Consider the following 13651-nt stretch of genomic DNA (forward strand, 5'->3'; position numbering starts at 1 on the left):
CTAATCCCAAACAACTGCTTCTCAATTAAATAAGGTTTCTATTTTTATACGACGAAGCCCTCCAGACATTTTCCTACTTTCTATTTATAAATATAGACAGACATTTGGCCCATTTTTAGCCATACGCAATGCTTTCATGACCCTTTATGGATGATTCCCACTCATTTCACGGCTGTTTTATATGAAGCATTACCAATAAACTGATGTAAGATTTTAAAACCCAACAAAAGGCTGAACTTATTTAATTATTGAATTTTTAATGATAAATATATAAAACTGTCACTCACAAGGTTTTGGAGGCAAATGGTGCTTCTTTAGAACTTAATTTCTAGATTAATATAATAATTTAATCATTATTATTTAAACTGCAAACTAAAATGAACATTGTCTAAATGTCTAAATTAAACCAAATGCATAGTGGCTATATATATATATATATATATATATATATATATATACATACATACACACATACTGTATATAGTATAATAATTTTTTTTATATTTGACAATATAAATGCCTCTTCAAAAATATAGGTGCACGGGACTATAATGTGATTACAGAAAATGAGTTGTGTAGTGTTCATGTTTCACAAATCGATTGCTCAGTCCAACCTGTTCATTTTAAAGAACCACTTACAGATCCAAACTGGTTTGCTCTCAGACTTTCCGCTTTAGCAGATCGTTGGTGGAACATCGATGCCCCCATTTCAGATTCCTCCGCTACAGGGTGAACTGGCACGTTTGGCACGTGGGAGTTGTTTTTACAGAGGCCATCGGCAATGGAAAATGTCCCACTTGTGTCCTTTCAAACACAGATACGCTCCAACTTGTGTCTAAGCTTAAATCAGCGCCTGGGGAATGTCATTTACAACCTTAATGCTGCATTATTACTTTGTAAAGACTGACTGATTACTTAAGACTTCATTTAAACCTTGGGAAAAATGAAATGTGAGGGTGGCAATGTGCTTAAAAAGATTTAAAGGTTAATATTTACGCTCATCAGTTTGGATTATTGATATTCTTTGTTAGATTTGCAGTTTCCTGTAAGTGTTTTACTATATATATATATATATATATATATATATATATATATATATATATATATGATTCTGAAGCATCCCTCATATACTGAGTGACTGTTGCAATCTCAGAATAACACAAAAAGGGAACGTAAAGCCAAATGCAGCCAGACAAACCAGATTTACTTAGCCTCTCCTTCACTGTGCTCACAGTATTAACAAGGTTTACTCGCCACTATTCGTTCACATCAATCTCTCTGCCTCTCTCTCTCTCTCTCTGGGTCATGTATCAAAACAGTTTTGAGTTGCTAGGAAACTGTCTCCTTCTGTTTGCCCCCTCGCTTGCACAGGCTGAATTCAGTTCAAACTGTTCACACCTAATAGACCATAATTGATGTTAGTGTGAACTGATCGCATGATTTATATATATTTTTTAAATCAGCCTTTACTTTTCCCTTAATTTATTATTCTCATTGTGTTAATTGAAAGTGGTCTGTGTCACTTGCAATTTTAATAATTTGCTGTTCAATCATAAACATAATTGTTTGAGATGAATGCAAGACATGACCTGTAAATGCTCATGTTCACTCCCAAATGGAATTGTCAGCATGTGGACGTTTGGGATGGAACAAACTCTACACTAAATTACATATTTAACATGATGGTAAACCAAAATAGTAATAATTATAATAGTAATAATTATCTTTCATACCAATAAAATGGCATATGAAGACAATTAATGTGTTAGAAAGTCACAAAGTTCTGCATATATTCTGCCACAATCCACACAAATATATAAAATTTAGACACAATATTACACACATAATTATACATAGTTTTCTTTCATAAAAATGAGCAAAATTGAGATTAATCAAAATCAAAAATGATTATTGATTGTTACAGGGTTAATCTATTTAAAGCTCTTTTAAGTACCCTGTATGATTGGAAATCACTTTTAAGTACTCTGATAGTAGGCATATTCTTTCATCTGCGGGTGCTTTCTGCCCTCTTGTGTTTGAAGCGGATGGGTGGGGAATACATCAGAAACATTACACATCAGTATGCTTTGCTATTGAGAAGTCTGAGGGTGATGAAAATTAAGTGGACTGTGAACTAAACCAGTGGTAAACCAGGCTATAATCTGCCATGATCTGACCCAATAAATAGTAAAGAAAATTATAATGTTACAAAAGATTTCTGTTTCAAATAAATGCTGCTCTTTTGTACTTTCACTTCATTAAAGAATCCTGAAAAATAAAATATATCACAGTTACCACATAAATATTAAGCAGCACAACTGTTTTCAACATTAATAAAAAAATAATGGTTCTTAAGCAACAAATTGGCATATTAGAATGATTTCTGAAGGATCGTGTGACACTGAAGACTGGAGTAATGATGCTGAAAATTCAGCTTCGCATCACAGGAATAAAATACATTTTGAAATATATAAAAAATAGAAAACAGATATTTTAAATTGTAAAATTATTTTACAATATTCCTTTTTTACTATATTTTTGATAAAATTAAAACAGCTTTGGTGAGCATAAGAGACTTACAAAACAAAAAAATCTTAGTAGTGAGTGAAGTAGAGAAACCTCTTTTCATCTGGCATCATGCTTTTTCATCGTTTTCTGTTCATTTTTGTATAATGTAAGAAAGGCCAAAAGTGCATAATTTTAATGCTATGTGTTTGTGTGTGTTTGCTGTTTTAGTTTGTAGTTCCGAGCCAGAGAATGTGCAGGCCAACCCTCATAATCACACCAGTATGCTTGTGATCTGGGAGAGGCCACGGGCTGTTTATGATTCGAGCATAGAGAGATACTCCGTCACCTACCGGCCGGCCCAGGGAGATGATGAATCGGCCTTAGAGTACTTGACTGATGGAGACCAGGATGTGGTAATACATTAACTTTTTGTCATAAACATCAGATATTAATGAACGCATCTTGAAAATCAGGCCGACATCGATAAGGTCACCTTTCCATGTTTTACCTTTTAGAAATTGAATAACATCTGATAATCAATTTTGATTAATTTAATTTTTTTCCACCACCAGGGGGCGATCATTCAAGACCTGGTGGCGAACACTAGTTACATGGTGCAGGTAGTTGCCGTGTGCACCAACGGTCTGTATGGCAGAGTGAGTGACCAGCTGACCGTGGACATGCCCCTGAATGATCCTGGTAAGACCAATCGCGCCCGCCGCCCTCGCATCCGTGGAGAATGAGTTCACAACACTCATGCCCCACATAGTTTTAGTGCAAATGTTAGACAAAAACCTCCAAATGTTAAAAAAATCCTTTGCAAACCAGTTACCTTGTCCAGAAAATGGTGTGGCGCCGTTTTAGATTTATGAAGAAATGGACACAATCCTTAAGTGGTTTACAACTTTTAGCCAGAAACGTGCTTTACACAAGTACGCATTTATGTAAGCATAGATCCGAATGCTTGACCTATGCATTGTAAGAACATGTGTCCTATTGAGCATACAGTTTGTGCTAATGGACCATTTTCTCCAGGTATTAAAGACTTTCTGACACATTTTGGATTTTAGTGACACACAAACTTGAGTTTGCATAGCTATGTTCACTTACTTGCATTTGACTAAAATTCAGTACTGTAATGTATAGTGTTAAATCAGGCTAACACAAACCGATTGCACATTTGACAACTTAATAAATTGCTGGCAATTTCAGTAGAATATTTTAACTTATGAAAAATGTTTTAATTTAATTTATATTTATTTAAATGTTTTCATTAGTTTGAACTGTAAAAGGAATTTCTGGTTTTAGGTGGAATACCTATCTTTTTCAGTGTTCTTATACATACTTGTCGTCTTAAAGGATTTTCCTCTTATTCTCTGTCTGTCTATCTTATACTTTGTCATCACTATCTGCATTTTGAATTTCCTTCTATATACTTAGATTTTTTTCTGTCTCTCACAAATACTTACAATTTCAGTGGACTATTTGTTCTTTTTGTGTTCTTTCATTGGAATGTTGGGTCTGTATTTTGCTTGCTGATTTATAATAAACTTATCTGTCTCTCTCAGAATCCCTGTCATCATATTTCAGTGTGCATGGATATATGTGTTGTCATTTTCCAATTGTCTCACAAGTCACAAGACATTTTTTCATTATTATGTTTATGATTGGGTTTACATCAGTGAAAAGTGGCCAGTCTGTCTGATAAAATCATACATCTTCTACCTTTTAATGTTCCATGCTTCACAAACCGATCTTGTTCACATATCATGAAATATGTGTCATTGAGTTTGATCCCATGACAGGTAAGAGCATGCAAGAGACTAAGCTTTCTCTATCTCTGTGTGCTTGGAGGCTTTTTAATGCATGAAGGTGTCCAAACTCTCCTGTTGTGTGATACAATGTATGTAATAAAAAACTGACCCTTTGACCCAAAGATTGCTCCTTTGTATTCTCTTTGCATTGAAGAATGATCTAAACAAACTTCCTATTTGGTGGTGGCCTGGTTGACCTTTCCTTCCTTCTTAACCTCAGTACTCTCAACAGCAACAGAGAATACCAAATGCCAGAAAAGTCCCTTTAAGGCATTTGGTTTGTCATTGAATACACATTGAAAACCAGTTTGTGTTTTTGAGTTTTGTTTCTCCAACATGAGCGTTTCTTTGTCCATGAAGGATGAAATTGTAAACACTGATTGGTTTTCAAATGTATGTGAGGTGTGTGTTTGAGTACATTATGTGTCACTTTTTTCAAAATTATTTTATTAAATGAAAAGACTGACTGAAAATATTGTCACTATTGGATGTGTTAACCAATTATCTGTTCATTATACAATAGTTCAATATAATACCAGATGGTTTAGTTTCAGTGTCATAGACATTGTTATAAAAAAGTAAAGAGCATACAGAACATACTTACCTGTAGCTGACATGTGAATCTTTTACTCATACAATGTTTTAACTCTTTTATGTCTGGTTAATTTTCAGAAACAGACAATGACTCTGACTCGTTTGAGTATGATGAAGAGGTAAATGTCAACATTACTTTAGTGTGTAGTTACTTAAGTGATTTTTTTTTCTACAGTAGAACTAAACACGTCTTTTCTCTCTGTCCATCTCTTTCTTCTATTTCAGGAAGACCATCACATCAATCCCTTTTTGATCAGACCTGGCACAAATCAGCTTCCATATCCCTTCCAAACCACTACCACCAGCCCAAGAGTTACTACAACACAGCGCCCGATCCATCCAGTCTTCAAGACAACACCAAGGACTCATGAAAGAAGGCTCCCGGTAGAAGACTCCCAGAAGACTCATGATCATTATTTTCCAGCAGTATACACAGATAAACCTACTGTGAAATACACAGACCAACCTACCGTCCACGCAACCATAACCGCCAGTTTTGTTGTTGATGTACATACCACTAGACCAGATGGCTCTAGCAATATAGCAGGTGTATCCTCAGAGTCTGATGGCCAAAGCAATACCTTCACAGATTCTCCAACAAGCGTCACCCCTGAAACAAGAGTCATCCCTGAAACAAACATCATCTCTGAAACAAGTGTCACCTCTGAAACAAGTGTTACCCCTAAAACAAGCAGAACCCTTGAAGCAAGTGTTACTCCTGAAACAAGCAGAATCCTTGAAGCAAGTGTTACTCCTGAAACAAGCAGAACACTTGAAGCAAGTGTTACCCCTGAAACCATCAGAACCCTTGAAACAAGTGTTACTCCTGAAACAAGCAGAACACTTGAAGCAAGTGTTACTCCTGAAACAAGCAGAACACTTGAAGCAAGTGTTACCCCTGAAACCATCAGAACCCTTGAAACAAGTGTTACTCCTGAAACAAGCAGAACACTTGAAGCAAGTGTTACCCCTGAAACAAGCAGAACTCTTGAAGCAAGTGTTACCCCTGAAACCATCAGAACCCTTGAAACAAGTGTAACCCTTAAAGCAATCGTAACCCCTAAAACAAGCAGAACCCTTGAAACAAGCGTAACCCTTAAAACATTTGTAATCTCACCTTCGACAGACATTTCGGAGGTTGAGGAAGTGACTCAACCTGTAACCGACTCACATAGCTATGCGGAGAGTTCAGTGACTGTAACCCCATTGCCTGAAATCGCAATGGAATCAACTTCCTCTACCTTCCCCCCAGAGGTCCCTCTGTGGCCTACAACTGCTAGCTTGCCTTTTCCAACCACTGCCGCTTTCAGCACTGTTCTGTCACAGACCACCCTGCCGGTGTTTAATGGTGAGAGTGCCTCGTATGCCCCCTCTGTATCTGACACTTTGTCCTACGTGCATGCAAGTCCTGTGTCCCCCTATTCCTTAAGCAGTGTGTTGTCTGAGCCCATCCCTGACTGGGACATCCCGTACACTGTTTCCATGCTGGTGTATGGTGGTGCACAGTCTATCACCCCTTCCCCTTCCTACCCTACCCTATTCCTCACCGGCTCTGTGTCTTATTTAGACATGGAGCCTGTCTCTAGTGGTGATTGTAATGATGATGATGGTGATGATGATGATATTTTGTCTGGGTCCATCTCTGCTGACCCTCAGTGTAGAAGTACTCTTCCCCTTCAAACGTTACCAGAGGTGACTGCTTCTGTGATCTCCATGCAGCCAAGCTCTGAACATGACCTCTTTGAGTCCCTCAGTATTGTCTCCACGCTGAGCACTCTTGCACATCTCCAGCCTTCGGTTCCTGTTTCTAACGACTACTCTCTGATGACGACAACCCTTGACTCTGACTCTTCTCTCTCAGGTAGCGTTAAGGACTCTAGACTGCTGACGGAATGGGCAGATTCTTCTCTAGTAGCTCCTACATTTAGTCAAGACAGTGGTGCATCTACTGAAATCTCTCTGCATGCCTCTTCTAACTTCCTGCTGCCCTCCTCTACTTCAGGACTGTCCCCGTGTAGTGGTCTCTTGGGTGACCCATCTAGTCCTGTAGAACACCATTCGTTTCTGTCCACCTCCAGTGCCGGTACTCTTCTGTGCAGCGACGCAGACTTGGACCTCAGCACCGAGGCTCTTTTGTCTTCTCTTCCCATTTCCACCATGCCTTCTAGTGATCTCAGCATTTCTGTTTCAGCCACTGTCAGCAGTGTTGCACAAAAAGCAACTGGACAGTCCCAGGGAGTACCTGCTCCCATAAGGTCTTCGACTATTGGGCCAACCTCTACTCCAGAATTCATATTCATACCTACTCCTGTGGTGCCTCCAACTGTTGTACCAACCTCTGCCCCAGAATCCATAACAGTGGTTGCTCCTGTGATGCCCCCAACCGTTGCAGTTCCCTCTGCTCCAGAGTCTAGTTCCATGCCTACACACTCTGCAGATGGACAGCTGGAAAACAGTGCCTCGGGCTGGGCTCTCGACTTAGATTGGGGCCAGAGCTCAGCATCAGGAGATGAGAGTATTGTCCCATACATCACCACTGCCACTCCTACAGAGGTACCTCCTGATGAGACAGATGATGGGAACGAGGAGCACTCTTCCTCCTTCTACTTCGAGGGTGAGAATGGGACAGATATTGAATCTACCGAGTTCAGAGTCACTCTGCGCCCTAGCCCGTCCTGGACTCTAAGAGGAAGTGGGGAAGAGGAGAGCGGATCAGGTGAAAACCTCACAGATAACGAGACATCTTCAGACTTCAGTATTCCAGAACGCACTGAGAGGGATTCAGAGGAGGAACCAGTGGAAGGTAAAGCTCTCGGTTGTTGATGTCCATTCCTGAAGGTGCTTCTTGATTTAGACGTGCTCAGTGAAGCTTGATCAGTGAAGAGTCTTGAGGTACCTGAAAGCTCTTGCTGCAAGGACAACTAATCCATCCTAAAAATACCATAACCTACCACAAATGTCACCCAAACAGCTAAAACCTCATCCTGAAAGTGTTCTGTAGAAGTTAGTTCACTGGGAAGGTAAGACGAAGAGCACACTACAGCGTCCTTAATTAACAAATACATCAAATCTTCTGAGAAGTTAGACTAAAGGTTAAAGAACCATCATCTTAATTAGAAAATCCCATCATCACAGTATGTGTCTGTTTCCTAGTCCCATGTGATTCCTGTGTGTTCTGTTTTGTGTTGCATGTTCTTCATGTGATTATTTGCTAAAACGTGTATTAGCATGCTCACATCTGTCATCAGAAACATACCAACAGCATGTTTCCCATCTCAAGTTGAATCCAAGACACCAGGTTATAAATTTAGACTTCACTGTAGAGTTTAATTGTAGATTTATCCAGTGCTATATGAATGTCAGTATATCAATTTAAAAATAAGGCATAGAATTTGAGCTAAGATTTGGCTTAGCTATAGCACTGTTTTGATTATTCTTCCATGGGATAAGTTATTTCACTGTTTGTCCAGCAGAGAGCAGCAAATATCTTATATTTGGTCACTAGTAGGTGACAGCTGGCAGTGGCAGCATTGTGTTTTGGCTGGGATGCCTAGGTCATCTCAGACAGTCCTAGGCCAGGTCTTAATCTCTCAAATGTGTCTGTCTGCAATAAATCATGACCTGTGAACTCTTTAGCTTCTTAGTGTCAAAACACATTTATGATGGAATAGATTAAGTGGTGCTATACAAATCCTTATAGATGACATACTGATTATAGGGTCTTTAAGAATCAAAGAGAAACTGAGTCAATATCCTGTGTGTCCGATAGCTTGAACTCAATATGTTAAAGAACAAATGGTGGTTTTTAGTGGTTTTATGCAGATTTTAAGTTTAGTTCAAAATAGCACCTTTACCAAAAACGTCAGTTTTTATTGTTGTTATTATCCACTGCATTTTTATTGACTGCACCATTATTGCGTCTACATACTGTTGATATTCATTGTTTTAAGCCAATTTATTTACTTTTTTTTTTTTTTTATTATTTGGTGTTATTTGTTTTTTATTCTCAGTTAGTGCATGTATTAAGGCCTACTGGTTTGCAAAAGATGTCATTTTAGAACAGTAAGATCAGCCTTGATCTGTTACAAGTTATGTGAAGTGTGATAGTTTCACTTGTCTTTAAGTTGTGTAAAAAATATTATATAAGGTGAGTTTGTTTGCATTGTCTATCATACATTTTCATTGTTTAATTATCTCAGTGCGCCAAATATGTTTGAGTCTAATAGGATTTAACATTTTCCATCAAGAACATTGATTGCTGATGAACATTGATAGATGCTCTGATCTGAGTAGGGTGTTTTTAACTCATAGATGCCGGTAACAGCAGTCATGAGTCGCGGGTGGGCCTAGTGAGCAGCATAGAGCGCCAGAAGAAGGCTGTGATTCCTCTGGCTGTGGTCTCCACCCTCACCTTCCTGGGTCTCATTGTTTTGATTGGCATATTTATCTACTGGAGGTAAGTCCTATGGGTAACAGCATCTTATTTCATATGGAATGATATATTTAATAGAAAGGTGAAACTCATTTACATTTTTAATTAACATATATATTTTTTTATCATTTCTATTTTGCATACACTTGCTGACCCTTAAAAATAAATACAGTTAAATAATATTTACACCATGCTTTTGACACGGATGTTACCCAAACATTTTTTTTCTGTGCATTTATCTCTGTTTTTGCATTAGTCATGCATAGTTGGACAGGATGCATGGAAAACAAAAATATACTTCCTCTAAGACAGCTGCTCATGATTTCCGTCATATTGTTACTAATCCATAATCATAACAATCGTCGATAAGGAGGAGAAGGGGGAGCGGTGTGGCCCCATGAGGAGTGTGTTGTCTGTCTGTGATGGGGGTCTAATCTTGGGCACAGACCCAATCTCACACCCACTGGGTGAGGGACCACCTCAAAAGGAAGCAAGATAAACAAGCCATGATGTGGTGGTGGTCTCTCTCTCTCTCTCTGTGTGTGTGTGTGTGTATGTTTGTGAAAGCGCTCAGAATTCACACCAAAGTGGTAAAAATGGTCCTTCCACACCAGGATGGAAGTCTGAAATCCTGTTTACCGTCAGATATTCCCAACCGTGAAATAAGCAACTTTGGCAATCCCATCAAGAACACGTCTCAGATGTGTAAACAGTTTAGCGGCACAAGATTGTACATTTCTCATTCCGACGTGCCTCTTGCCCCTTCAACATATTGCTCATGCTTGACTTTTTGTTGTTACACCGTGAAGATTGCGAGGAGATTAAATCGGTAATCTTGGAGCCGGTGATTAAATCTCCGATATGCTGATCTGTTGTTTGTGGGCCTACAGGGAACACATGCTGCCAGGCTGGAGAAAGAACCTCCACGTGATTATGTTCAACACGACCAAGTCATGTTCATGTCTTGTTAGTGCAGCCGTGGGTGGTTCAATCTCAGCAGAACATGGGCATGTACGACTGCTTGTCCATCTGTAGCTACATGGTGCTCATTTGGAGAGCAGACAGATGCGCACTTAATGGGACGTCTTGAAACGTTAGCGTTAAATCTGTGTCGCCCATCATTGTGGTCACTAATCCCTTCCAAGAAGTTTCCATTTTAGACAAAACAGTTCAGGAAGTCCTCTGGGTGATCCTGTTAAAAACGTGTTGTGGATTAGACTGAATATGGTTTTTGTGTTTATTTTTTAAGCTTAGATTTCAATCTCCAGCACATATGTGGATAAGACAACAACATACAAATAATAAAAGCTTACATGTTAGAACCATTCATTTTTTTCTATGTGTTTTTATTAACTTTGTGTCAAGGTAATTCGTGTAGTACATCTGCCTTACAATGCTATTCAGTCAACAGTACTTATGTTACATAAAGAGTAGAAAAAGTGTTTATTGCTGTTACAGGAAATGTTTTCAGACTGCTCATTTCTACATTGAAGACAGCACATCACCCAGGGTTATATCCTCCTCGCCATTGCTGAGCCCTACAGGTAACATACGCACTTTTTCATAATTGTAATAGGGAGTTTCCATTGATACTAATGATATTTGGGTCAATAACTTAAATGCTCATCTTTTAATTTACTTAAAACATAAAAATGTAATTCATGAACTTAATGATGCATATTTTTTTGGGAGTATTAAATAAAAAAATGTCAAGTGGTGCAACTGTCCAAATTTTAGAATGAAGAAAAAAAGCCTCATTAAGAAATGAATTCTAGAAAAGAAAACATTAAAAGTAGTTTTGGGGTAACCTATTAATATTATAATTTATTATATACAATTATTTAAACAAAACTACTTTTAATATTTAAAAAAACTGTCATGTGGTGCAACCAACATGAAATTATGAAATCGTAGCGACGACCCCTACAGACCCTCCCTTAAAGTCCCTTAAAATAACAGATCAGTGTCATGTGGTGCAACTCCTAAAACTTGATGATATATATATATATATATATATATATATATATATATATATATATATATATATATATATATATATATATATATATATATATATTAAATACAAAAAATATTGATTCAAATGTATTCAAAGTGTAAGGAAAATATTTTTATACCTCTTAATTGATGGTTAAACCACATGACATTTTAGATTTAGAGTCATTTGGTCCCCACAGTGTAGGAAAAAGCTGAACCACATGCAACTTTATCTGGTCTTGTTATTTGTTTTACATCATTATTGATCAGTGTGTACCTCAAAATTACATTCAAATGCTAATAATCATGCTCAAATAATAATTATAAATGCGTTTCACTGCTGTTTTGGTCATCAGACATATCTTTTACACTTCCAGGTGAACACGAACCCCAATTAGTAAAGCAATTTGTGAAGCACGTGGCTGAGCTTCACAACACCAACTCATTTTCTAGAGAGTTTGAGGTTCGTATCCCATCATCCCCCTCTCTTTTGACGCTCTTCAAGGGACAGCTGTCTCATGTGAGCCTTGAAATAGCAGATCAACATGTCATTAAGGCATGTCTTATAAATGAATTGTTTGGTTCATTCAGGCACGTATATTCACTCTCTATCCATTCATGTGTGAACGCAGGTTGCTGGTAATAAATTTGAGTTATAGTTAGGTCAGTAATGCACTCAGCTCTATGTTCCAGTCAGGTGCACAAAAAGACCCAGTTACAGCTTCATTAACATCAATCAGTGTCAGATTGTAGATTCTCACCATAACATTAAATTATTCACACTTCATTAGATCATGCAAAAATCAAGAATCTTTAATTGGACACAAACGAGGCAGTAAACCTAATTATTAGTTCTTGTCATAAGCACATCCTATGAAAACGTGTTGGATATGTTTCAGAAGTTCCTGTGTTGTTTTTTTGTCGTGTTCAGGCTGAATTATTTTAGTGATAAGTGTTTTGTGGCATGCTATTTATGTTAAACACCTGCACTGATACAAACAGTAGTGTTTGAATGCATGTTCTGATCGATCCATGGCAGCAGGTCTTTGGATTCTGTCCATTTTGATTGAGCATAGTTGATATTTGTGGCTACATTCATTCAGTGAAAAAGATTCCCGGAAATTTAGTGGCATTCATTTATCATTTTGACTTTCTGTTACTCTAACAGAAATGCATAGCAAATAGTGGAATATTCACTGGATCAAACTAAAACCTCTGTTGAAAGTTCAGCATATTGGTTTCAAAGATAAATTATTTCCCAAGATAATTATATATTTGGATATATTTCCACCTTTCTGCAGTTATAAAGATGAAAGAAAAGTTTTTGCCTTGTAACTTCGCGTAATTTGCAACTATATTTCTTGCCTTTGCGACTTTGTATCTCACAGTTGCGGCTTTATTTCACAATTATGGTTTCACAATTCACAATTGCAAGTATTTCTCATAATTCCAACTATATTATGTAATTTAACATCAAACAATTGCAACTATTTCTTGTGACTTCATATCCCACACTTGCAACTATATCTCACAGTTGCAACCTTATGTCTCATAATTCTGACTTTATATCTAATTATTGTGAATTTATTTAACATTTTTGAGACTTTATCTCACAAGTTATTTGGCTCTAAATAAAAATTGCATTTGTTTTTACAACTATTTCTCTTATTTTTACAACTATTAATTGCAAATTTATTTCTTGTAATTTAGAGGCTTTATTTAACAATTTCAAATATTTATTAATTATTTTTATAATTGCGAATTTAGAAATAAGTATATCTTAGAAATTTAATAGCTTTATTTTTCAACTATACGTGTATCACAATGACATCTTTTTACATCATTACAATAAAGTTGTAATTGTGAATTTATATCTCAAAATTATGGCTTTATTTTACAATTGCAGCTTTATCATAATTGTGATTTGCACAATGTGACTTTATATTCCCCAGCTGCAACTTAATTTCATTTTAATTTTGACTTTATTTCTTATAATTGTGACTTTATGACTCACAGTGTTACTCAATATCTCACAATGTGACTTAATTTCTTGCTTTAGTGACCAATCAGCATCCAGAACTGAAACTTATAGACAGTTAAATGAGCAGAATCCAACCCAGGCTGTCAGTGCTTTTGCTGTGTGCTGTTACGTGTATTTCTGGTGCATAGTTTGTCACTGTATTTCATTGCTTTTTGCATTCTCACCCCCCATTAGATATTGAAAGAGTATTTTGAGGTAAGCCACATCTCCCTTTAATTGGTTTGCTTTTGATAGCTTTAGCATGAATTTGTGACGCTCACTTGTCTG

The 13651-nt window shown here is 37.2% G+C and overlaps 1 protein-coding gene across 1 annotated transcript in view; it reads left to right on the forward strand.

The window, feature by feature from the left end:
* Positions 1-13651, forward strand: part of ptprz1a (protein tyrosine phosphatase receptor type Z1a) — a 62141-nt gene that overhangs the window by 34841 nt on the left and 13649 nt on the right. Inside the window, exons 11-18 of the mRNA XM_058766676.1 lie at positions 2737-2921; positions 3081-3207; positions 4995-5035; positions 5142-7719; positions 9228-9372; positions 10807-10892; positions 11721-11806; positions 13559-13579. Coding sequence (XP_058622659.1) covers positions 2737-2921; positions 3081-3207; positions 4995-5035; positions 5142-7719; positions 9228-9372; positions 10807-10892; positions 11721-11806; positions 13559-13579 — 3269 coding nt within the window. The remainder of the gene's footprint in view (positions 1-2736; positions 2922-3080; positions 3208-4994; positions 5036-5141; positions 7720-9227; positions 9373-10806; positions 10893-11720; positions 11807-13558; positions 13580-13651) is intronic.

Source organism: Onychostoma macrolepis, chromosome 25 (assembly GCF_012432095.1).
Source record: "Onychostoma macrolepis isolate SWU-2019 chromosome 25, ASM1243209v1, whole genome shotgun sequence".
NCBI lineage: Eukaryota > Metazoa > Chordata > Actinopteri > Cypriniformes > Cyprinidae > Onychostoma > Onychostoma macrolepis.